This window comes from Verticillium alfalfae, genomic scaffold (assembly GCF_000150825.1).
Source record: "Verticillium alfalfae VaMs.102 supercont1.12 genomic scaffold, whole genome shotgun sequence".
Lineage (NCBI taxonomy): Eukaryota > Fungi > Ascomycota > Sordariomycetes > Glomerellales > Plectosphaerellaceae > Verticillium > Verticillium alfalfae.
This window is the reverse complement of record NW_003315027.1, coordinates 1,005,045-1,030,237: the sequence shown is the minus strand read 5'-3', so window position 1 is coordinate 1,030,237 and position 25,193 is coordinate 1,005,045. Positions and strand designations below refer to the sequence as shown.

The window sequence follows — 25,193 nt, the reverse complement described above, 5'->3', positions numbered from 1 at the left end:
ATGTGATAGGTGGTAGAGGATTCATTCCGTTGACAACTACCATCCCTGTCAAGGAGATACGCCGCCGACGCCAATCCCAGCCTAGGCACAGACTTTGCCGAGGATGGTCATAGCAGCACAAGAACCATCACGCCGCATTCTGTATAGTACGCCGGTGACCTACACTACGTGGCTACGATGCAGAAACTTGGACGCTTCACATGCAAGATCTGGACGCGACTGCAACTGAGCCAGCCCTAGCTTCAAAGACTGACGCGCGTTGTTGAATAAATCTCTCTTCCAACCCTAAATTAGATCCTGCTTCAATCAACTCAACTGCTCGTATTCAAAAATAAGAAATGGGACCGGCTCCTCGACGCCTTGCAATGCCATAAACACGAATCATAAAACGTCACGCTCCTTCCCTTTGCGTCTCAAAGCTTCCGGCGCGTCACCCCTCAGGCAGCAATACCACCAGCGTAAAGCCCTTGCCACCTCTCCTCCACATCTCCAACCCGGCTCCTTACGTCCTCGATTTCCGAATCCAACTCCTCGATATTGCGCGTCAGAGCGCTGACCTCCTCGAACCGCCTCGACCCCCTGGCATTGTCGATCATCTCCTTGACCATGAACCGCTGCTCCTCGAGCACGACCAGCCTCTCGCGCAGATCCTTCTCTTCCGTTTCGAGGGCCGAGACCTGCGTGCTCGCCTCGCTGCCGGCCTGACTGCCCGTCTCTGACGTGTCGACGGCCTCCCCGTTGCGCAGCGGCGAGGAAGAAGAGAGCTGGCTCAGCGACGACGATGATCCGTTCAGATTCTGTTGCTGCAGTGTCAAGAGGCGAGACTGCGAGCTCTGGGAGGAGCGAGAGCGGAGGATCTGCGGGACTGATTTCAGCGTGAGCATGTGCGTGTGCAAAAAAGCCGACGCCGCGGCGTAGATCGCGTTTTGGAGCCGAAGCTGCATCTTGGAGGTTGTCTTGAGGTCGCGGAGGCGGCGTGCGGCCGTGTCATATTTCGTAAAAGCGTCGGTGAGCCGTTTGCGGATCTTGGAGGCTTCCTGGATCTGTGCGTGTGTCGGGGGCGGGTGTTCGCCCGAGGCGTTGCTTCCTTCGGGTTGCAGTGCAAGAAGTGTCCGCTGGAAGATGGGCATGATCTGACGAATGCCGCGCTCGAACTGCCGAAGGGTCTCGTAAGCACGTTGATCAGGCGGTTTGGACGCCAAGGCTGCGTCAAAGTCGCGTTTGGAGAAGATGGTGTGGTTGCAGTCGCGACACATGCGGACATCGATGCTGAGCTGATCGGTAGCGGCTGATAGCTTTTCTGTGGTAGATTTTAGATCTAGAATCAAGTCAGTCCATCTTGCTTCGCTCGGCAGCATGCATGAAGAGACATACGACTAGCCACGTTCAATCCGACCAGCGTTGAGCAGCCTGTCTGGGGATCAGCGCAAACAACCCGGCCGCAGATCCGGCAGTGGTGCCTCCTGAACGTCCATGACCCAAAATCCTGTTGACAGAACGGACAGCTCGGCACCGACGCATCGTCCTCCCAGGTCACCACTGTTTGTTCAAGCAACTTTCTTGGGTTCCTCTGCCCTGTCAAGCTGGCTACCGATAAGGGGCCGTTGTGTGTAGCCACTTCTTCTGGCGGATTCGCGAGCAACATCGTCAGCTTTGTCAGCCGTTTTTCCAGCCTGGCGACCTCCAAGTTCTGCCTCTCGACTCTCTTCCGCCGGAGTTCCGTGAACGCGCTTGTGTGGTCGATGAGAACGCCGTTGTGGTCGTTGTATCCCTCGCGCGACTTGTAGCAAGTCTCACAAACTCTTGCCCAGTATCCTCGCACCGGCTCGTGCTTTGCAGCTCTCGAGAGCTTCATCTGATACATTGTGTGTTCTTCGCAAAACAAGCGTCCGCAGTGTCGGCAATTGATGCTCCCGTTGACGGCTCCGAGGTTCTTGCCACAAAGCGGGTCGGTGCAACGGTCATTCATAGTCTGACGCTGCCAATGCGATCTTGTAATGAGCTCATCGGGATCGATCTGCTGCTCAACCTGTGTTCGGGGGCCGGAGACGGGAGCAACAGGCAGGGTTTCGTTGGATTCGAAGACCTCGAGGCCGCGCAACTTTTGGTTGATGATGGATAAAGGCTGAAATCGCTTCGCCTTGGTGACCTGCTTGTCGAACCATGTTCTCACTTCATCCTGCTCGACCTCGGCCAGCTCCTGGTGTGCATCGTCGATGTGTCGATTCAGCTGCAACAAAGTCATCTGGCATCCAGTCAGCGCGTCCATGTCGGAGGTTTCACGTTGCCGAGGCGTACCATCTCTTCCTCACATATTGGGCAGACCAGCTTGGAGCTGTTGCCCCCCGATTTTGAAGGCCCGCCAAGGCTGATGTTGGACGTCAGGTCTTGTGCGGCAAAGTCGGGAGCGGGGCTGGAAACGGGCGGCGAGGTGGACGCCGATGTGATGGAAACGGTGCTCTCTGAAGGTGCGAAGGGGCTCGAGGCACGCTGGCGGACGGCGGAGGCTGTGGGCGGCGCCAGGCCTTTGCCGCTGCCCAGGACGCGGCCACCTCCCAGCTTTCGGCCGGACATGGCGAAGACTGGGGAGAGGCTGGCCGTGATATCGTGCTAGGAGATCATGAGGCACTGCTGATCGTGTCTGACGGCGGCTTCGGAAGAGTGGCTGGTTATCGTTGCCTCCGCTCAATCAGTCGGGAGCAACGGAAGGCTAAGGGGCTTATTTTGTGGATGTATGTTGCAGTTGCGAAGCTGGCCTGTCGGTGACAAACAAGGACGACCAGGCGGGGCTGTCGATGGAGAGCACTCGTGGTCTCTCGGGGTCTTGGCTACGATGGCCTCTCCACCATCCTGGGCTGCCTACCGCCGAGCTGTGGGTTCTGGGTTGGAGGAAGAGTGTGGGTCTGAGGGGTAAAATCGTTTTAGTGCATATTGGCCTTGACAATCCCCCTCCCACGTGCTGAACCCCTCCAACCAGTTATTCACTGCATTTCCCGCGCTCACCTAGGGACGTTGTGGAACAACGTTCGAGAAATCACATGGCCTTGTCCCTGATGAAACTGGCTTCGTTGTTGGGTTGGGTGCATACAACTTACAAACGCCATGCTGTGACTGCTCCACCATGCTGCCCAAGCGTTCCTTCATTTCTTTGCAGTGTCTGCTAGCATGCCTCACGTTTGTTAGTATGCGCTGAGAACAAACGGTATTACGATGGTGATAGTCTCCGATGTTGGATTGCAAACCCATTCTCCCTTCTATCTTCTTCAAAGTTGTACGTGTATAACGCCTTTCCCAGCTCCGGACTCCTGCACAGCTATACTGGCACCGCAGCACATCTGGAAGCAATTATCACCTGCATCCCATTATACTCCGACGCAAAAGCCAAAAGATCCGTCGAATATGTCGATTTTGGATGGCTCAGGATGGCGCCGCATGGCCTGGAGATCATCCACTGTAGGGACCTTGTTGTCCGCGTAGTACGTAAGTAGGTTCTCCATGTCCTCATCCGTGAAATCGCAGATGTCTTCCCAGCCATAGGCATTGCTAACTTTGATCATCCTGGCAGCTGTTAGACAGACCATCATAGTGGGCAGGGCACCACATACCATCCCATCCTCTTCGGGCTTGCCTCTGGGTTCGGAGCAATCTTTCTCAGCTTCTGACGCAGCTGCCCGATCGCCTCAATGGCATTGCCTGCATTCTTGGGCAGGGATTTCGCAATCTGCTTCCGAATAATGGCGGCCAACCTGGGGCCCTTGCCGTTCGTGCTGACCATGATCTGGAGAGGCCCATCGCGGTGGACGCTGCCGAAGTAAAAGTCGCATTCAGGCGGGACATCTGCAATATTGGCGGGAATCTTGCGCTCCTTGCAGAGCTTCCAGATCACAGTCGATGCTGCAGGGTCGTCGATGGCCGTCATGACCATATCGGCTCCATCGAGGTCGCTGGGTTCGAACACGCGATCGATGTGGGTGACTTGGCCTTGCTCGACACGGTAGGCTACTTCGGGGTTGAGGCCCGAGGCAGGGCATACTAATGTGACTTTGGCATCGGCGTTGAGGACATTGAGGATGCGTCCTGCGGCGACCTAACGAGAACCATCATATTAGCAAGGTGATAAGCCCATACGCTGGTTAGAGGGGGGGTGGGCGCACCTCGCCGCCGCCGACAACGAGGACATTCTTGTTCTTGACCTGCCAGGCAAGAATGAGACTACCGCCGCCCTGTACTTCGGGGAACTTTGTCGATGCAGCCATCGTATGCTGTTACATTGGCAATCGCAAGAGCGGCCCAAATTTGGTACCGCCGAACGAGGCCGCTTTCGGGGCGGCATTCAAAGCACCCCGATAGAGGGCTGCGTCATGGCGCATAGAATTGCTATGTCATCTGTCACGTGTAGCGTGACCCACCTTAGGTAAGGTAGTTCGCGCAGAGAAGCGACCTCACCTCTCACGATTTTACCCCTTTGAAGGTATCTTAGGAATGTTACCGAATGCTTTGGAGGATGCTTTTGTCGCGAGCACTTCTCTAGTATATGCCTCAATTCTGGGACTCAAGTATCGGAAGGAAACCTCGCGACCGCGATCTATGACCTACCTACGTTGAGATGGTTTACCTCGAAGACATCCATGGTGATGAACCTCCCACGAGTCTGGTGTGCTGAAGCTACGTACATTGTGTCGCTGTCACCCCTTCTGATATTATGGAGCCGGGTACCGCTACGGGACTTGATTACAGTAACCTCTTTCCCATCCTGAACACGCCGCGACTCGGTTTTATTGCACTCAGCACTTGTCCCAGCACTTCCTTGCTCAACTCATGTAACCGCTCACCCCAGTGCGTGATCAAATAGTACGTGGCCTCCAATATTACTGTCCTGCAATGCCATGACCTTCCTGCATCCTCATCTCGTCACCGTCAGAACTCGCCCTCCACCGTGAAAGTCACGCGGCCCGATTTGATGGTGTAGTTCTTGAACTGCTGTGGAATCTTGTCGTAATCGTCGAGATTGAGGCGCAGAGACAGAAGCGTGTTGAGCTCTTCAATCCACTTGTGCTGTTCTTCCGGCGTTAATAATGGTGGCAGAATGTATCCCGGCTGTTCCATGTTGTTACACTCGGCAGTTCCTTCACACCGGTGAATCCCTTGACTGTGACAATCAACAGCCTGCGCGGGATGTAACCAGGGTTCACGGCGTCAGAAATAAAATAATGTCGGGCTAGTTTTGCCGATCTCGTCGGACCGAAGGCACCTACGCCGAGCTCCCACGGTAGCCTGCCTCTGTTGTACACTTAACAATGGCCTTATGGCGTTAGCGCGACGAATGTCAGCTCATTTGCGTGGAACAGAGTTCGATTGCCGTAAACTCAATCCATCAACTGCTGTCGATCGTTTAAGCGACGTGAATTGCACGCCTCGTCATACGACACCTTCGACCCCACTGACTCACGTCGCAGGCTCCAAATCATACTTCGGCCGATGCCAGCCCGGACAACCGTTGTAATGAGTCTGGAGACTTTGCTGGGAGACGCCGCGCTCCTCAAACCGGTTCCTGTTGCCAGACTTCCATGCCTCCGACTGGACCTTTGCTGTCGGCTTCTTGTGCTTGTACGGATGGATCTGCATTGCCATACTGTTGACGGGTGCGGGAAGCCGACACTCCGGAGACCACAGGAAATTGAGACCATTTTCGCTCTGCTCCACTCTCCATCCTATGGCCTTGAAAGCCTGTACCAATTGCGACATGCTGTAGTTCTCATAGCCACCGAAAATGTTATCAAATATCCGCCAGGTGTCGGGCGCCAGAGGCGGGAGCGGTTCAGCTGGCACAGGTGGGGGTTCAGCTATGACAGGTGCAGCAGCTTCCTGAGGCAGCCTAGGGCGTGGGTTCGTATTCTGCCCTGGTACCCAGCCTGGTGGGTGATGAGCTGGGGATGTTGTCGTTCTAAGCTCAACGCGTGGGGGCGGTGTCTGCGGCTTCGGTGGTGTTGACTTGTGTGAGCTTGGTGAGCTCGAAAGGGTCTCAAGCTGGTCCGTCCGGTCCTGAATAATGATTCCCCAATGCTCCATTAAGCCCGGTCCTACTAGACTTTCCTGGCTGTTCTTAGGGTCAAGCTTAGTATGCGGAGCATCATCAAGAGAGACAGCGTCTTCTCGTTTGGTATCATAGCCGGCAATCCGAGCTACAAATGCATACCAGATGCCCCGAATGGTTCTGGACGCATCTCGGTCACTTGGTGATTTTCCATGCAGTAAAGGACTGAGAGACTTCAATGCTTGATGCCTGGTATAGTGTGATGCCCTTGGGAAGACTTCGCCTATTACAGTCGATAGGCTTTTCAGCAACGCTGATCGGGGTGGCTCAGAGCTCTGGCCAGGCCCGCTGTCCAAGTAAGGTCGAAGCTCCCGCTCGCCGTCGCGGTGTAAGTCGAGCTGCTTCACCATCTGAACGCAAATATTGAGGTTTTCAATGGTCTTGAAGACGTAGTCAGATATGAACTCATGTTGCCTCAGCCGGGGAAGCAGAGGCGTCAGCGTATCGAGAAGGTTGCCCAGTCCAACAAATGACGCTGCTTCCTTTTGTGTCACGAAACGATGCATGAGGTGACCAGTAAGGCTGAACAGCTGTTTGAGCTCCTCATCTGCGTTGGCACTATCGTCGTTGAGCACGAACCACTTTTGCTGATCTTGCGTTTCCATGCCGACGGGTAGAAGGTACTGGGGCAGTCCGTTGGCGATACTTCTGAATTTCGTGCTCCTGCGAAAACACTGCCTCCATCTGGGATGAGCATGCCAAATACCGCGACGAGAAAGATCATGCCAGTAGTGACTCGCAAACTCGCGGGCGTGGACCTGAAGGAAGAGCCAGTCCGAAGCCGACAAAGAGGCTGGACTCTCCGTAAAGCGATTGTAGTGCTCGTGAACGAAATGGAAGAGCTCTACATCGAGAATCCTCCTTCGAAAAACGCGCTCGATGATGTCTAAAGTCACTTCCGTCACGACAGCTTGCGGCATGTTTGAGGCTTTGTCAAGGTTCTCTAGAATTTGATCTTTCTTGTCGCGGATCCACCCATGATGATGCTCAAGCTCGGTCTTGAACATGATTTTGAGTGCTGAGCTGTTTTTCATCAGTTCCTGGAACATGGCGATGCTTTCGAGGCGCTGCGCCTCAAGGCTCGGTATGACCAACGGTTTGGCCCCTGTTGAATCACTTCCGCGGTGGGGTTTGGTGTAAGGCTGGTATCTAGCCTGCTCAGAAGAGATGCCGCGAGGATCGCCCAGATGCAGGCCAAGATCGGCCCAAGGCTTGTCTGTCCCAGTACATCGTTCTCTCATCTGAAGTTCTCGGTACTGTGCCAAATCCTCAGTGATCCAGGATAGTTGGCCTGGCGATTGCTCCGCATGGTTACTCCATTTCATTATGGCATCGCAGCAAACAACATTGAGGAAGTGAAGCATGTAGTTTTGTGCCGACAGACCGCAAAGCCATCGAGAAAGGAGTATGTGCGCCCGGCTTTGTCACTCTCGATCTTCGACGCGGCTTCTCTCGACCGAGCATTGCAAAGCTTTTTTGTGAGTCGTCTTTCAACCTCACCCGCAGTCTCTAGGAACTCTTGACGTTTTGTGTCGTTTCCACCAGTGACAGGAGTCATTTTCAGCCTTGTGTACTTTGCTCCAATGGGTGCCCACTCCGCATGACCATTAGATCTCCAGTATTGCGCAGAGAAGTCGAATAGCCTTCCATAGGTTTCAGTGTGTTCTTTAAGCTGCGTAGCCTCTAATTTCCAATCTTCTTTCTCGGCGCCAGAGGAATTGGTGGTCAAGTCAGGCTCATCGAGACTCATTTCTGTCCCTAGAAAGCATGCAAAAGGCGAAAACCATCGATTGGCGAGACCGACGTACATTTGTCGAAAGTCTGCCCTCGCAAAGGCTGCCGGGTGGTCGTCAGCACGAGACACAAGGAAAGCTGCCAGCATGCCCGGATCGTTCAGGTTCTTCTGGCAGAGCAAGGGGGCCAGTAAGTCAAAGAACAATTCGTAGACCAGGCGCATGCTGTTCAGATAGCGCAGGGACTCAATGGTGTTGGTTTCCCGCATCTTGAACCGCATGCCTCTGATAGCGGCACATAGTTCTATTCCTGCCTCAGTGTACGGGTACCCTCCAACAATTGCAACACCCTTGGCCTCGGCAATCATGTTTGCCACATCCTGCCTGGCGAGGCGAGCAAGGGGGAGTGGCGTTGTGCTCTCCGGATCGCACTTTAGAAAGTACTGCTGTGTTTTCTTCCAGCACTTGTCAAAGAACAGGTGCCGGGCACCCAGGGGGCTGTGTTCGAACAAGTGCGCCAAAGCGTTGGTGAGAACCGCATTATGTTCCTTGTCATGTATTCTGCCCCGGAGGATCTTCCACTCGCGAAAGATTTCCTCGCTGACACACTTGGCCTCGTCACAAATATTGCCTAAGGAGTGTGTGCCATTAAGAGGTCGGTGATTGAGAGGTGACGGAAACATCGTGCCAGGGCCATATCCCATCCCTGTCAAGTAATATTTGTGAATAACCTCAAGTTCGTCCGGATGCTTCAGGTTTTCGTCGAGGGGGACAGAAACATGACTGTCACGTTTTAGCAACTCATTCAGCTCTTGCGACCCCCATACGGCGTCGTCTATCTTTTCACGCGGCTGACGGGAACGTTCTCCAAGCCAGACTGGCTCAATTGTTGCCCCCCAGACTGGAGAACCGAGCTCGGAATGGTCTGACTTCTCGGACATTGTGAACCACTCAGCCGCGCGTGATTCTTGCTACTATAATCAACCAGAGTGGAGCAATTTGGAATGTTTTTCGGATAGCCTCGGTGAAGCTGTCACGGAATTCGGACGAGGAAGGAGTGGTGGATTGAAGAGATAGCTTGTTGACAGAATCGTGCGCCTGCGGAACGATGTTCAGTCCAATAGTTCATAATGGTGACAAGATGCTGAGTACTGACCGGATATGCTTGAAGACAAACTTTTACTTGCGACTGGAGCTGGTAGGAGTGACTGCAAGATCGAAATCTTTTCGCCGTCGTCGCCACCGTTGTTGTTGTTGTTGATAAGGAGGGTACAATACGACCGTGGCTGATAATTCTGCAGCCTCCCATCAACCAACGATGTCGGCTGCTGTGACAAAAATTCAAGGACTTTGGACAGGACATTTGCATAAATGAAAGAGCGAGAGGAACAGTCATCGCCATCGAGATTATGATTGAACCTTGATCATCAGCCACCTGAAGCAGTTCGCTGTCTACGACAAAGAATTCGAGCACAAATACAAAGCAGGGAATTCTAGGCTATGCATTCAAGTCCACATCGAGATCGAGCTATTCATGGGATCTTGAACAACAAATTATCTCAGGTGATCAAAGGCCTAGTCTGAACTTGACACCCGAATGCCATGAAAGCGAAGAAAGCGTACACATGTTGGTGGCTTGGGGCTAAGTCTTTGTCGCTTGGGTGAACCTTCAATGTAGACCTTGGCACTTTCAGGTAGGCCTCGATCACATTTGATTGCAGCGCCCATGTTCGTGTGTCCGCAGACGCCCACTTTGTGGTAGATGGAGCCGCTGCCTTACCATAGTCCCGTCGCTGGCGCAGAGCATCCAGTACTATTCATCATGTGGAGGGTTTGGCACTCCGCCCAGCGCGGCTTTTCTCGTCCGACACCCACGGAACGAGTCGATTGAAGACTTGATGCCGCTCACATAAGACGTCACGTCACCATGTTTGACACACATTAAGGGGGGTATCTTGAAGCCTTAGCTCATGTCCATCCTCATTATTCTTCCTACATAAACATCCTCCTAGATCCCTCGTGACGCCTTGACAATCCCAACAGTCGACGTACTGGATGAGGTTTCCAAGTCTCGGGTATCGTGATCTGATCTGTGGCCTGTCGTGACAGTGACCGTCACGCCTTCCCGAAGAGAGCCGTCGGACGAACGGCGCCCATCGTGTGGTCCCACTTCATGAGAAGTCACTTCCACCTTATGTTGTTGGTAGATCTTGAGAGGGATGCCGCCGAATCCGCCGTTGATCTGTTCCTCGCTCGCAGATGGGTCGAGGTCGTGATCGCCGCCGCGTATCGTGGATTGAGGGTTGCGGCTGTAGGCCATCGAGCGGAAGTGCGATGTTGAAGAAGGATAGCCAGAGCGTTGGTTCGACGACTTGCCGTTGAAGGACTTGAGGTGGAAGAGACGTCGGAGAATTGTCCAGGTCATGGGCAAGTTGGCGACGATGAGGGCGGTGGAGGACTCGCGAATGTACCAGAACGTCCAGGCCGAGCCGAAGGGTTCGTTGAAACTGTAATATTTGTTGAGAATGGCCGAAAGAATCTGTTACGGAGGGTTTGATCAGTCAACTGATAACGGAGAAAGTGCGAGACTGAAAATTTCACTCACAGTGAAGGCGCCTAGGGCGAAGACGCCGCACAGTATCATCTTCTTCTTCTGGGGAATCTGGGACTGGAGGAACAACGGCATCGGGATCAGAATGATCATGACATCCGACGAAATGTTGATGACGGCGTTGGTGATAAGGTGATTCGTGGCAGCCGAGCATTGAACTGAAAGCTTATGTTAGGATGATCATCGAACGCGATGTCGAAGGGTGGAATAGACTGACTGTTGTCCGGGGGGACAGCCCAGTACTGGGTGAATGGTCTGCACCAGACACCAAAATAGAGGATTTCCATGACGATGAAGCCAACGGCGGCATAGCCGGCAACAATTTTGACTGCCAGGTTCTGTTTAAGACTCATGCTATAGACAAGACGAGTAAGTATCGGACCAAGGCGAATTCTGGAGCAAAGGGGACACGAACGTCAAGCGGTTATACATGATGAGGAAGCAGCCCTTTACCGACCAGATGACGGCGCACTGCATCTGTTCAACAACGAGGACCCATTTCGAGCCAGACTCGCGCTCGGCGATGTCTTCGGCAGTGAAATTGAGGTCAGTACCAGGTGCGATCAGGTTACTGTTGGTGCGTGCGATAATGTTCATGCCCACGATCAATACAGTGTCGCAGAGCTTCAATTGAGGTCAGTCCTGGACCATCTCATGGGTGATGTGGAGAGGCGGGATTTTCCGGGGGTCGAAGCACTCACCATGGCAAACATCATGAGGGCATCGTCGGCCTGCAGCTTCTTGAATGAACCCTGCAGCAACCTGCGTGAAAGCCTGGACCACGCATGTTAGATTCCGATGAAGTAACAGAAAGCTATCGTCAGATGTCACACGAAGTGGGTGCAATTGCAGAGGGTATGGGGGGATCTAGAGTCAGGAATCTGGGGGAGGGGAATATTGAACCCACATTCTGGCTACCACCACGAGCCACGTCAAGCCATACCACGTCCATGTTTCCACAGCGAGGTGCGACATGGCGGGAAGAAAGACAGCCTGCCAGCGGGCAGCTTTGCTCAATTGACACCTTTTCTTAACCGTTCAATCGTCAGGTCCAGCAAGGATCGGGACCCAGACGGAAAGACGACAATCGCACACACTCTTTGGCGGAGGAGGCAAGAAAAGCTGGTTGTGTAGATCTTGGACGAGACGAGAAACTCGAAGCAACGGCGCGTCAACATCTGACCGCGAGCGACACTGGTGCCCCCTCCATCTTTATGAAATGGACTACCCGTTAGGCCATGAGCACGTCCGGACTGACGGGTGGGTTGGTGGTGGGTGGGAATAGGGGAGTGGGGTGGACTGGTCGTAGACTGAGCGGGGATTAAGACTGAACCTGGCTTAGCCAACCCAAGGTCTTTCACGGCCCTTTGGAGAGGCTCCGACGACCCTTCCATCTCTGCCAATACCTGTGAAGGCGGCCCTCAGCGGTAGCCTCGATCCGGCGACCAGGGCGCGGTGGCTTTCTTTCGACGTTCCATCGAAGGGACGCCTGTGCAAAGACTGTGACATGGCCCGGGTCGCATGTGCATGGTGAGAAGGAATTGCCACGTGTGGGCGTGCTGTGCGCCCATGTTCTGCTGAGCTCCTGTTTGGAGAGAGGCGATCCTCGCCCATGCTCGTCGTCGGCAAACACGACATGCCGAGACATACTGACCAGTGATAGGCGTCCTCTGGAAGAGTAGCATTTGTTCGAGAATAAGGACCCCCTGCTTTAGTTGTGACGCTATGGGACGCCACTGGACAGCAACCAGGGAGCGGCCAGAGACGGCGCATGTGACGGCACGCCGCGCCGAGGTCGTGGCATGATCGGCGGCCGTTAGTAGGACTTTTGGCAGTTCTCGGGTGCTTTGCAACGCTTATCATCATTAATCAAAGAATCGATTAGAACCTTCTTACAGAAAACGCAACGAAAAATAAAAGATGCGCAAGCAAGAGGAACAAACAACACCAAGTGGTCGCGAGAACCCATTGCCAGGCACCCTCCCTGAAGCATCATGGATGCGACCCCTCTGCAAGCTGGGCCCAGATCTAGCCGGCTCCAGCAGCACTACCTTTGAGCTTCGGCGCTGTAGTCCAGCTGGGGAAGGGCTGCTCGATCGATTGATTGATAAAGGGGCGAGGAGGGAGGAGCGGGCCAAGGCTGGTTGCTGCGGGACCCTGAATCGCGTCTAACGGGCATGAGTCGAGCATGAGGCGGATCACAGCCTGATCCCGACTAGGCCAAAGCCAAATGCACGCTCGGCCCCAGAAACGACGCCATAGTGTACCCATTACAAAGGGCGCCTCCCCCTTGACAAGTCGTCTGGCATGACGCCACCCCCCCTGAGCAGCGAGAAATAGGCTCAGGCCGGTAGAACCAGCTGACGCATTACACGAAGCCGTGTCTTCGTGATTGCCGCCTCAGCACTCGTTGATGGCTGCCAAAGTTGTATCGCGGGATGAACATCCAATAGCGGCGGGTTCGGTAATTCCCAAAAGAGAGTCTGCAGGCTGCAGCTCGCAGGATGCACCCTAAGTAGCAGGAGACTCGCTGCAGGCCTACCCTGAAACCCAATTGAGACGGCGTTGAGTCCCCATGCCCAGACTCTCAAGGCTGAAGTGTTCGTGTCGGAGGTGACACGGCACGCTGGAAGGTCGAGGCTTTGTTCGTGACAAGGGAACGAGACTCGACCTTCCCATGCCCCGACAGCTGCGGAACCAGCTTGAAGAGGTCTCGTGATGGCAGACCGATGCAGACCATGTAAGTCTCCATGACATGCAGTGATTTACAGTGCCCCTGCTCGGTGGCGCTCAATAGCCCCTACACCGGCAGGCAACGAGAGGAACCGATCCCAAGACTCTGGCTCGAGTCTCGGATGCCAGCCTCCAATCTCACCTCCGACATATCTACTAATCTCCGCTGCAAGCTCATCCTGGCACCCAAGACATGAGCCCTCAGGGACGAAGTAGTTGAAGGTCATCATTGGTTTGAGGGTCGAGAGGAGTAGTAAGTCGGCGATAACCAGGGTCACCTTTTCCACGTGGCGAGTCTTCATGTCAGTCGGGGCCTGGAGCTCAAGTTTGAGTCAACACACCACCTTCACTTGATCCCAGCCAGCGAACGCCTGGCCATTGGCTAGAGTTAGCGAGCCGCGATTTGAAGTCGCGGAATACCAGCTGCAGTACAGATGGTGTCGCAGACAGAACGCCTCGAACGATTCATGCCTATCGCGTGCTTTACTCGTGGCTTGGTCTTATTATCCCCGATACTTCGCCTCCACTGTCAAGAATATCCTCGGTCTGCCCCCCTTGACCTTCGGCTTATCGCCGCGATCACCACCACGACCATCTTTCGAGCTTCACCTTCCCCGTATGGAGCGCTTTATCTGGGGACAGATTGGACGGCGTCTCTCTTGTTTGCTTCGAATTGTAACTAGCGGGTGTGTCCCGCGATAGGACTTCAAGCTGATCCAACGACTGCACTTGAGGTGATTACGAAGACAATTTCAGAAAACGCCCCCTGAAGAATGATCCAGTCAATCGAGCCTCCTTTCTAAGACGACACCTGGTCCGGTGAAAACGTCATCCATTGATCGCCTTCGGTAGTAGATATGGAAGAGGGCTAATCGCTACTCGACGACACCTGTCTCTTTGTTCTCGATCTAGGGACCTGGTCAAAGAAACGAGAACCCCACCCCTAAGAACTTACCACTGTCAGCCTACTTTACTCTACCTGAGGCGCACAAGTAGTGACCCATGACCGTGAAGCATGAGATGCCACGTTTTTTTCTGCAGCATCGCGGACGACCGTTTCCTTATCAGACGGTCTTGTGTCTTGGACCGCCTATCGGTAATGCAACGTGTGCTAGCGGGAAGGCCCTAGTCACGTATCTCTTCTTGCATCTCCGGATGAAGTTTGAATCGGATGCTCAGCATGTTTTAGACTCCATCACAGCGTCGAGGCAATAGTATAGTGAGGTAAAAGATGACACTGCCTGCCGCGCTCACGAGGTAGTACGAGTGCTTCTCGAGTCCATTACTTATATGACTAGCGATGTTTTTGATGCCTAGAAGGACTCCATCGTAAAGTCAACTAAAAATAAAGATCCGGTCCGACAACGGACACTCTTCGTGACCTGGTCCTCGCTTACAACCTGGTCGAAAGACGTCATGTAATCCCTCCTTGTATTTCTCGCATTCAGTGACCATGTTGCGTGGAGCATAAACGAGACTTAGTGTGCTTCTCCAGTGATTGCAGCGATCACGCCCAGGAATGATGGCCTCCCCGTACCATTCTCCGTAGTCGCAAGCCTGGTCCCGGTACCACGCAACGAACAGAGTTCCGTGGTGCACAAGCTCAGCCTACCTTATTGTATTCTGAACTCCACTACGCAAGCGATGGCAACCTGACCCATCTTTGGCCATGCTTCAACGATGCAACCCGTTGACGAGCATGCCGCAAGTGGAAAAGCCCAGTCTTTCATCTCAAAGGTCTGTTCCCACATCACGAAGTTTATTGCCGGGATGCCAGGATTTCGGGACCATGAAGTTACATCCAGATGCATTCTTTGTGGTGATAAGCCTCCGCAGTGACTTGTTTCCCCTCCTGAGTTTTTCTAATTCCGGACCGTCAAAGAAAGTTTTAGCCGAATCTACATCGCTTCCTGTGCAGCTCGGGTTCTGATGATGTACGTATCTTACGTGTTGCAAATAAAGCGAGCCATTAAGGTGCTTGTAAAGATCCATGTTCCCGGCACCAGCCAGTACATGTGTCGCTCGACGGGTCCATATACGAAGATTCCTTACGAGTCTGACGTGAGCATTGGCTGAGCATCTGTGTTCGTATCGAACATGGCACCTTGGAGCTTTCACACACAGAAGGATGTTACGGTAGAGAGCTCACACGCGATGACTTGCAATATACGCGCCCTCGAGCTGGCATTAGCTCCCGTGTTTTCACCTAGCTTCATCTAAACCAACCGAATGCCGAGCGCTCAAAGTCTGGCAGATCAGAATGATGTACTGGACCTATGATAAGTCATCACGATTTGCAGGACCAGCCCACATTCTCATCCAAAATGAGCGCCACACGGGTTTCTAATTATTAACGTGACCGAGAAATTGCATCACAGTCGTCATTTTGGGGGAAGCAAAGCGGCTTGGCCGTGCTCTCTCGGGTTTGTCTTTACTGAAAGGTACATCAAATAGCGCCTTCTCCTCTGAATTTCTGGGAGAATAGCGCTTGGCGCCACGGGTGTCCAGACATTGACATATTGGGATCGTCGTTGCGGGAAGCCTCAGCATAGTCAACGATCTTCTCCGCGAATGGTGTGAGCCTCGTGGGGATGGGGTGTCTTCATGCCAACCTTCGTTGGCTCGCGTCCAGATGTGGATATCTCTCCGTCTGCCATTGTTTTCATTTCTCAATCAGAAGCAGCCTTTACGTCCATCTAGTGTTCAGAAAGGATTGTCGTCAGGGCCGACGTCAAGGCCTGCTATGTCTGAAGGCGAACAAGGCCATAACATGATGGAGGAGCACAAATGATAAGAGCTCGTCAAATCCAATGGGACGAGTCTCGCTTTTGGGGCAGACTTGAGAACAGTCAGCTCTACCTGCAGCAAAAGATATACACAGTTTGTGAACCGACATGTTGGTTAAGCGGTGGAGCTCAAGTATTGCTAACGAGGTTATGGGAACTGGTGCTGTTGCCTTTGCAACTAGCGAAGCTATTGACAAACAAAGTCGCCATGTTTCCGAGCTTCACTAGAAGAAGACTGTGCGACTTGCTCATTCAATGGGCTGAGAGTGATTCATGATTCTCATGGTGGGTGACGTGCATTTCTGGAGAATGCGGGGGAGGGGAACCTGGCAGGTTCGCAGAGAGCCTGGCGCCAGCTGGCATGTTGCTTCTCGCCTGTGACGCGTTTCGTGCAATCGCGACTCGGCTCTCCAAACAACAATCACCTCCGTCAAAGGACGGAACAACGCCTTCACTTGCTGCGAAAAATCCAACTACCTGCGCGACGCCAATTTCCATACAAAAGTCCCAATCTTCGATCTCAACACTGCTTCACGAGTCATACCTCTGCTGGGCCCGGGAAGCGAAGGGTCTTTCCCACGTTGCTTTCTGCCTCGACTACCAATCGCGTTCTGAGCACCCTCGCAAGGCCTTCAACCATGCCGCCTCGGAGGCGCAAACGCCCCTCGGGCGCGAATGTCCCTACGACAGTCTCGACGCCGCCTACCAGTGACCCAAATGAAGAGCTACAAGACCCTCCACCCCCGTTCTTCAACACATCCTTCTCAACCTATCGCAGCTCGCCCCTCTACATAGGCAACGAGCCTCTTTCGCCAAACAGGCTGAACGACCTCGCTCTGAGGCTACGCGACACCCTCGTAGGCGACGTCGTGCGGGGTGTTCAGGTTGGTCTGGAAGGCAACGACACATCGCTTGGACGCGCAGGCTCCCTCGAGCGCGTCGTCATGCGGTGGTTCGAAGCAGGTGCGCTGCTGAGGCACGAGCCGGACGACACACACCGGCCGGCAAGCCGTGATCTCAGCAGTGACGCCATATTCGAGCGCGCGGGCGGCGGCGTAGGTTCGACGGGGACAAGAGGACTTTGCATCGAGATGCGGTACGAGAATGCCCTCTGCACGGCCATCATGTTGCCTCGGCTCGAGGGCAATGGCCGGGCTTCCGAAGATGTATTTCATGGGCGCAACGGCGCGATCATGCCCGGGTGGCTTGGGATAGATAAGAACACGGAAGCTGATCAAGGGCGATTCATTCACCTTCCGCTGCTGCTTCTTCGCATGCCGACGCCGATGAAAGCTTTTGTTACGGACTTTCTCGCGAGGACGTTTGATTGTCGCATCAGTCCCCTGCGCATCGGAACGAAAACCCTCGTTGCGTCGTGGGAGCGATGGATTAAGCAGGCAGGACTCCCGACCCAAGGTCCTCTGGCCAAGGACCTCGTGCTGACGCTGGGATTCTTCACGACGCCGCCTACAGAGCCTGTCGCAACGCTCGAAGGCTCGGCTCCCGCCGTCGAGAGTCTCGGTATTAAGTCAGTCGATATTATCATTCCGCCCCCAGACCTTGGCCGATTCGTCCAGGTCGGCGAATCACGAGGCGTTGGGTCAAAGAGGAAGCGCGCGTCTCAAAGCTGGGAGAACGACTCCCGCAAGCGAAGTAAACTGGCAGGCGGCAGCAGTGAGGAGGGTTGGTCATGGCGCGATGGGGAGGACCGGGAAGCTGGCGTGGTTAGGCAGCCATTTATTGAGGCGACGGCTGAGTACTTTGACGAGCACCTGGCCATTGACCTCTTTCACCCGAGCGTCCGGATCACGAAGATCGCCTGTGGCGGCTTTGCCTTGTCGGAGAACCGAATTAAGATTTTCGCGCCGGGCTCCGGGGAGGATGATTCTTCAATGCTTACCGCGTCCCGCGCGGTGTGGACACTGGTGTCTGATTTGGTGGACAGAGCAGCCTAAGGAGCTATGATGTGATGACGGAATGATCAAGGGCGGCTTATGATACCCTGGGAAAGCCGAAGAAGTTGTGGAGCATGCAATGTTGTTTTGAATCCCTGGTTCTGTTGATTGTGAAGGTTGTTGGTTATTTTCTTCTTCGGACAATAGTATCACCCGCTGCTTTGCAATGGAACAAGTGTTGGATCCGTCTAGACATATATTGTGGGGCTGTGTTATTCGCTTTGCAAAGGAGGGCTGATGGCATCCCAATCCTTCGCCCTGACTGATCGATGACTAGAACGTCTCAGAACACTTTCCTTGCCTCGCCGCCCTCCAGATCTGGCACAGGGGTCCGTCTGGTCCGCTGATAGGGTCGTCGGCAGGAATGTCGACCAATGCGATCTCCTCGATCAAGGGGTCATTCTGAGAGACCTCTTCCTTTCCGTACTCAACCTTCCAAATCGGGCCGTCCCTGGGGTACACACCGATGTACTGGTAATGCAGCTCGTCTTCGTCGAGATCCCACTTGACTTTCGGCTTCCCGACAGTCGGCACCGATGCATGAGCAACCCCGGCCGGCACAACAATAACGTCGCCGGGGTAGACTCGACACGTCACGCCTGCGGCCGGATCGTCAGCTCCGCCTGCACCAAAGACGAGCTCCGAGCTGCCTTGAAAGACACCTATGGTGGCATGTTAGGATTCGCGTGACCACAAATGCTGGCCAGTGTGCAGCTCGACGTTGGGAACGGACCGTAGCATTCGTGCGTGTTCGGGTGGAAATGCTTGACGATGATTGTGCCGAACGTGCCGCGCTTCTCCCAGCCATGTTTTTCAAGCGCTTCGCTCGTCGTCGCCTCGTTGTGGGGTCGAGGCAGCACGTCGCGATAGACAAGAACGGGCAGCACGTTGTTTGGGCAGTGCGCCGTGGGCTTGATGTGGTATTGTTCTGGTTGTGAGTTCAGCGCTGCCATGGCCTCGGTCGCGCGGCTGTTCAGAACGAGCTGCTATGGATTGCGCTCAAGCGTGTGAAGAACGTTGTTACGACATCGTGTTTCCTCTGTCCATGATCCCCTTTGGAGTGGTTGTCTGCTGATCTCGTTGAAGGATTGGACCCCGCATAAGAGGAACTTTCGTCATGATGCGAACTTCGGCCTTGGCTCGTAAACCGAGACCTTGATGTACTTCGCATGGGGACTACACCCCTTTCGCCCTTCGCAATGTTAGGCCCATTCATCTCTAGATGTGCAGGATATTCGAGCCTTCACTTGAAGCTTTGAAGTGCATTTTCAATCGGCGTTCCTACAGACGTAGGCCTATATACCCTTAGCCGAGCAGCGAACCGTGGGGTACCAAGACGGGAGGTTACAGCTCAGAGGTATGAGACTAAAGTTCAACCCCCCTAATCCGGAGAAACCTCGGGGGGGGGGGGGTAATAGCATGCACAATTCAAGGTGCACGGGCCCTATACAGTACGTACAGTATAATTTCAAATATTAATATCTTTAGAATTAAGGGTATTTAAGATATATATGTTAATATATACTAGGCATATGCTGAGTATATGTTTAGCATATACCTAGTATATGCCCTGAGGAGTTAAATTCCTAAGGTAGGTAAGGCATATGCCTAGCATATACTTAGCATATGCCTAGCATATGCCTACTATATACTAATATATATCTATTAATTCTATTATAAGGATTTTTTTTTTTAAAAAAAAAAGTCGAGTACAGTATATACTTATATTATTACTGTGGAGTTATGTAATTCACATAAAATTATGCTAACTACCCCCCCCGAGGTTTCTCCGGATTAGGGGGGTTGAACTTTAGTCTCATACCTCTGAGCTGCGACCCGCCAAGACGGCTTCCTCCACCGACTTGACTCATCTCATGCCGAGACGCCGAAGGTTCCCCGCCCACGCATCGATTTTCAGCAAACCAATGGCTTAAGAAAGGTTTCGCGAATGAAAAACTGGCGAATGAAAAACTGGATTAACTCGGTCGAAGGGCGCAATTTGCTTCATATAATTCTCTGGACAACGGGAGCGTCTCCAACACTTCAAGTCCCGCCACCCCCCGGTCTGTCCCCGAACACCCCGCAGTCATGCCCGCGTTCCGCCCACCATCTCCGCAAGAGGATGTACTCATCATCGGCGCCGGCGTCTTCGGCCTCAGTCTTGCCTATGAGCTGAAGGCCCGCCGCGACTACGACAGCGTCACCGTCCTCGACCGCCATCTGCCCCCGGTTCCGGACGGCAGCAGCGTCGACATCTCGCGCATCATTCGCAGCGAGTATGCCGATCCTTTCTACGAGTCACTCGCGCGCGATGCGATTCGGGAATGGCGCGAGCCCGATTTCTCTCCCTTCTACCACCAGAGTGGTTTCGTCATGCTTGCCGCCGACGATGGGAATCCCTACTTCGTCAAGGCGAGGGACACGTCGGCGGGATCCGTCAAGGTCGACATTTGGGGGTCAGATGAATCAAACGCCGCCATCAGGTCCGCTTATCCTGGCGCTACTGCTGACCTCACGGGCCTGAACGCTGCGCATAACACCCAAGGCGGCTGGGCTGACGCGGCAGCCAGCATCAGGGCCCTCGCCGTGCGCGCCAGTTCGGCTGGCGTCTCGTTCATCACTGGCCAACACGGCACCGTGACAGAGCTGTTGCGGGATGATTCGGGCAAGCGAGTTGTCGGCGTCCAAGTGGCCAGCGGCGCGACGTTCAAGGCATCTCGCGTCGTGCTGGCGGCCGGCGCCTGGACCAACGGTCTGATCCATGGCCTCGAACACGCTGTCCGCGGTTCAGGACAGCCCGTCGCCTTTATCCAGTTGACGCCTGAAGAAGCAGCAGCGATGGAGCGCACACCTGTCATCATCAACATGGACTCGGGAGTCTTCACGTTTCCCCCCACGCCAGACACGCGCATACTCAAGGTTGTGAGGCATGGTTTTGGCTACGCCACCGAGCTCCCAGCGCAGGGTGACCGCGTGAGCGGGGAGAGGCTTGTATCCATCCCAAAGACGAACAGCTGCAACGCCAGCGCCGATTTTATCCCGGAAGATGCCGAAGAAGGTCTACGCGAGGGCCTGCGCATCCTGGCGCCAGCTTATGCAGAGAGACCTTTCATCAAGACGAGATTATGCTGGTATAATGACACGCCCGAGGGCAATTTCGTTGTGGACGATCACCCAGAGATAGAGGGCCTGTTTATTGCTACCGGTGGCTCAGGACAGTAAGTCTATGTTGATCTTCCGCAACGCACCGTTGCCCCACTGAGCATACAGATATATTGCTAATGACCTAATTCTAGCGCTTTCAAATTCTTGCCTGTGATTGGCAAGCAGATTGCCGACTGCTTCGAGGCCAAAGCCTCTGCGGAGGTCCGCGCGAAATGGACGTTGAGGGCGGCTGAGCCTGGACAGAGCAAGCTCGTCATGGAGGGCGACGGGAGTCGAGGCGGACCGGCTCTACGGCACCTGTCACGAGAGGAGCAAGAGAGGCTGTAACATGACCGTGAATCATGTCGGAACGTACCATCCCATTGCCTGCGAGCTCTGACGTAGATGCATCATTGTCGAACGATACGTAGCCTTGAGCGATTTGGTGGGTACGGGGTTCCAATACACCGGATCCCTTCTCTTCTCCGTCTCGTTGCATTGACGTATGCATTCAGGAGACTTTAGTAGGCTCTCGCACGGGTGAACCGGGGTACACCGGTAGACGGAATGTGTTAAATGGTCATAAGGTTGTTTGATCAACGTCTGCAGACACCGAGTTCGTCCACGAACCCAGCTTCTCCGGCCGGTAGCCCTAGCGATATCGATATGAGGCATTTGATGCGGGGGCTCGTGAATCATGGCTATGCCAACGAACTAGTTGATGAACTGCAACCAAGGCACAGATCTAAAGAGGCGCAGCCTGTATGGTATTGATTACTGAGCTGACTCGACGAACACGTCTGAGAGCAACTGATGAGGCTGGTAGCATCCCAAAGTTGTACGTCTTCGCGATCGCCGACGACCAGACGGTTGGACACGACGAATAGGCTGAACAGATGGTTTTGGGATGAAAGAACGGACGAGGTGTGCCTCAAGTCGGTGTCTCAACCTGTTCGATCTATCCTCCGATGAGGTAATGCTGCGAGAGATGAGTTCAGATGATAATGGTCCTTATGGGTGCCGACGGGTAGGCCATCCAAAGTGGACACTGCCACCTTGGTCTCGGATTGGGTATCTACAGATGACATGCCATGGTGATGACTCGTGATAGGGTGTCTAGTTGCTAAATATACACATGTCGCCTACGTCGTCTGAAACTGTGGGGAAAGCGACATGATCGTCCCGCGCCTGACTTGGTTTCATCTCAACGTTTAGCTCTATGCGAGTTTCAAGTCAGCCTTGGCGGAGGGCCTTCGGGCTTCACTTGCGCGAGCGAAGCACGCGACCATTGAATCGATCACGAATGATTGTATTTAATGGTGCTGCTGTCGCTACATTCCTTGTGGTTGTTGTCTCTCCATCATCAGCATCACTTCCGCTTTACAAGTCTCTACTTCTCAATCTTTTTCTCACGTTACTTCAGCCATTCATTTCCAGGCGCCACTTTCAGTCCCTTCCAAACTTTGACAGTTTTTCGATTCACACACAGAGTAGACTCTCTATCCAACTTTTCATACTTTCACCATGAAGTTCTCCTCCGTCGTCGTGCTGGCCGCCCAGCTTTCTGCCATCAACGCCCTTCCTACGTCCTCGAAATCTTCCGAGCGATCTGTCTCTTCCTCCAATGATCGCAAGGTCAGCCGCATGGCCCAGGCAGTCGGCGCCCCTGGGCAGGCTCCCGGTCAAGCACCTGGTCAGACGCCAGGCCAGGGCGCTGGCCGTGGCGGCAACCAGACCGATACCGACGGCGATGCTACCGACGGCAACGCCACCGACGGCAACGCCACCGACGGCAACGCCACGGACAACGATCTGACTGACGACAACAGACAGGCCCCCGCCCCTGTCCAGCGCAAGCGTTATGTGACCAAGTCTAAGCGCTCGCGCACCCATCTTTCCTCTCGCAAGGTCAGCCGCCGCAAGGCCCAGGCTGGCGCGGCTCCCGGCCAAGGCAACGCCACAGATACCGATGGAAATGCCACGGATGGTGTCACGGATGGTGTCACAGACAACAGTGCCACTGATGGCGATCTGACTGATGACAACAGGCCGGCCCCGCCGCCTGCCAGGCCCGCCAGGCGAGCCGACTCCAAGCGTGCCCTCGCCGCTGCCCAGCGGAGGGTGGCTCGCATGGCTCAAGCTGCCGCTCCCGCCCCTACTCAGGGTGCTGGCCAAGGCAATCTCACTGATACCGACAATGATGCCACTGACGGCGCCAACTCGGCCACTGACAACGATCTCACTGATAATGATGCCACCGACGGCGACCTGACGGATGATAACCGCCAGGCGCCGGCGCCGGCTCCGGCCCCTGTTCCCGCCCCAGCGCCCGCTCCGGCACCTGCTCCGGCCAGGCGGTCCACCCACACCAAGCGCGCTCTCGCTGCGCAACATCGCAAGGTCAGCCGCCAAGCCGCAGCTCCCGGCCAAGGCGCCGGTCGAGGTGGTGCTCTGACCGATACTGACGGCGATGCCACTGATGGCGTTGCCTCGGCCACCGAAAACGATCTTACCGACGGTGACCTGACCGACGACAACAGGGCCGCGCCCGCTCCTGCTCCCGCGCCCGCCAGGTCTACCAAGTCTAAGCGGGCGCTGGCCGCTAGACACCGCAAGTTCGCCCGTAAGGCGCAGGCTGCTGCCCCAGCTCCTGGCCAGGGTGGTGCTCTCACCGATACCGATGGCAACGCAACTGACGGTGTCACTGACGGCGTCACCGACAACAACAACAACAGTGCCACCGACGGTGACCTGACCGACGACAACAGACAGCCCGCTGCCCCTGCACCTGCGAGGCCTGCTGCCCGGAGGTCCAACTCCAAGAGAGCGCTCGCCGCCGCTGAGCGCAGGCTCAACCGCAAGCGCCAGGCGGCTGGCAACCCTGCCAGTGACACCGACGGTGACCAGACTGACGGCGTCAACAGCCTCACGGACAATGATGGCAGCGCCACTGACGGCGACCTGACCGATGACAACAGGCAGGCTCCTGCGCCAACGCCTGCCAGGCCCGCCACCAAGAAGAGCAAGCGATCTATCACCAAGCGTCGCGAGGCCATGCGCAAGCGCCAGGCCGCTGGCAACAATACCGACAACGACAGCGCTGCTGACCTCACCGACAACGACGCCAACGACAGGGTTGACACCAAAGATGCCGACCTGCGCGGCGAGTACGGTGTTCCTGTTTCTATCGCTGCCAACGTGGACACCGACACCTTCTTCCCTGCCGGTGTAAGTCCACACTGCTAAGACCTTGACCATCAGGCAAAATCCAGTTTCGAGACTAACAAGCCCTTATAGAGCAACGGCCGCTTCGAGTTTGGCGTCCAGTCATCGAAGGCTGTCACGGTGACGGTCACGACAAACGCCAACCCTCCCGCGGCACCTGCGGGCTTCAAGGCCCTCGAGAATGTCTCCTACCAGGTGACTGCTCCCGAGGTTACCACCGGCCTCACCAAGGCCGAGGTTGAGTTTGTCATCAACCCCAACAGTGAGTCTCTCTCGTTGTCAAATATTCATAGCGCTTAGCCTCCACGTACTGATGCTGTACCACTCAGACCCTCTCAACCTCAGTCGCGGACGTGCTGGCCGTCTCAACACTCAGACCAACACGTTTGTCATTGACGAAACCATTGGAACCCTCGAAGCCGACAATGATGATCTGAAACTGACGGTCGCTGATGTGAACGGCGAGTGGGCTTTCTTCGTGCCTGACGATGCTGCTACTGCACCGGCTGCCCCAACAGCAGCTGTCTGAGCAACGACAGGCGGTGGTCTGGAATGACCGCCAAGAGAGACCGGGCCGTGCAGTCTCTGGGAAACTCCGTCGTGTCCAGCTGGTTCGAGCTTGTTTGGGAATAACGATCGATCGAGAAAGGACACGACAAGCCCATTGTTGGGGCATGTGGGCCATGATCTCGCACGTGGTGGGTGACCATTGATGCAGCAGAGACGGATTCGGAGATGCACGAGGGCGGACTAAGGATTTCTTGTACATGATTTGATGTAGCGTGAGCAAGTAAAGAGAGTCAGAAAAAACTTGATTGCACTAATTACCGTCGGCACTGCGCTCAATTGTCCACCATCCATCGGAGGACCCGTTCGCTTCGGAGATAAGTGCCACATCGTGTGCGATTCAAG

General features: G+C 54.7%; 8 protein-coding genes across 8 annotated transcripts; 3 read left to right on the top strand and 5 right to left on the bottom strand.

Annotated features, from left to right (window-relative positions):
- Positions 1-437: 437 nt before the first annotated feature.
- VDBG_08551 (VAC1 protein) lies at positions 438-2,574 on the bottom strand (the record flags this gene model as incomplete). Its single annotated transcript, XM_003001460.1, has 3 exons — positions 438-1,318; positions 1,375-2,245; positions 2,299-2,574. 3 exons carry the CDS (start codon positions 2,572-2,574, stop codon positions 438-440), a joined length of 2,028 nt encoding a protein of 675 aa, XP_003001506.1.
- A 653-nt stretch (positions 2,575-3,227) lies between these two features.
- Positions 3,228-4,256, bottom strand: VDBG_08550 (conserved hypothetical protein; the record flags this gene model as incomplete). The annotated part of the gene is made up of 3 exons (XM_003001459.1): positions 3,228-3,558; positions 3,606-4,087; positions 4,155-4,256. The coding sequence occupies 3 exons, from the start codon at positions 4,254-4,256 to the stop codon at positions 3,363-3,365; spliced, it is 780 nt and encodes a 259-aa protein (XP_003001505.1).
- A 661-nt stretch (positions 4,257-4,917) lies between these two features.
- VDBG_08549 (predicted protein) lies at positions 4,918-8,768 on the bottom strand (the record flags this gene model as incomplete). The annotated part of the gene is made up of 3 exons (XM_003001458.1): positions 4,918-5,149; positions 5,450-7,395; positions 7,479-8,768. The coding sequence occupies 3 exons, from the start codon at positions 8,766-8,768 to the stop codon at positions 4,918-4,920; spliced, it is 3,468 nt and encodes a 1,155-aa protein (XP_003001504.1).
- A 992-nt stretch (positions 8,769-9,760) lies between these two features.
- VDBG_08548 (conserved hypothetical protein) lies at positions 9,761-11,413 on the bottom strand (the record flags this gene model as incomplete). Its single annotated transcript, XM_003001457.1, has 6 exons — positions 9,761-10,366; positions 10,433-10,596; positions 10,656-10,792; positions 10,854-11,062; positions 11,140-11,212; positions 11,382-11,413. 6 exons carry the CDS (start codon positions 11,411-11,413, stop codon positions 9,836-9,838), a joined length of 1,146 nt encoding a protein of 381 aa, XP_003001503.1.
- A 5,182-nt stretch (positions 11,414-16,595) lies between these two features.
- On the top strand, positions 16,596-17,912 carry VDBG_08547 (conserved hypothetical protein; the record flags this gene model as incomplete). Its single annotated transcript, XM_003001456.1, has 1 exon — positions 16,596-17,912. One exon carries the CDS (start codon positions 16,596-16,598, stop codon positions 17,910-17,912), a length of 1,317 nt encoding a protein of 438 aa, XP_003001502.1.
- Positions 17,913-18,185: 273 nt separating this feature from the next.
- On the bottom strand, positions 18,186-18,865 carry VDBG_08546 (conserved hypothetical protein; the record flags this gene model as incomplete). The annotated part of the gene is made up of 2 exons (XM_003001455.1): positions 18,186-18,574; positions 18,646-18,865. 2 exons carry the CDS (start codon positions 18,863-18,865, stop codon positions 18,186-18,188), a joined length of 609 nt encoding a protein of 202 aa, XP_003001501.1.
- Positions 18,866-20,000: 1,135 nt separating this feature from the next.
- On the top strand, positions 20,001-21,404 carry VDBG_08545 (sarcosine oxidase; the record flags this gene model as incomplete). Its single annotated transcript, XM_003001454.1, has 2 exons — positions 20,001-21,130; positions 21,209-21,404. 2 exons carry the CDS (start codon positions 20,001-20,003, stop codon positions 21,402-21,404), a joined length of 1,326 nt encoding a protein of 441 aa, XP_003001500.1.
- Positions 21,405-22,580: 1,176 nt separating this feature from the next.
- VDBG_08544 (predicted protein) lies at positions 22,581-24,810 on the top strand (the record flags this gene model as incomplete). Its single annotated transcript, XM_003001453.1, has 3 exons — positions 22,581-24,284; positions 24,354-24,543; positions 24,611-24,810. 3 exons carry the CDS (start codon positions 22,581-22,583, stop codon positions 24,808-24,810), a joined length of 2,094 nt encoding a protein of 697 aa, XP_003001499.1.
- Positions 24,811-25,193: the final 383 nt, after the last annotated feature.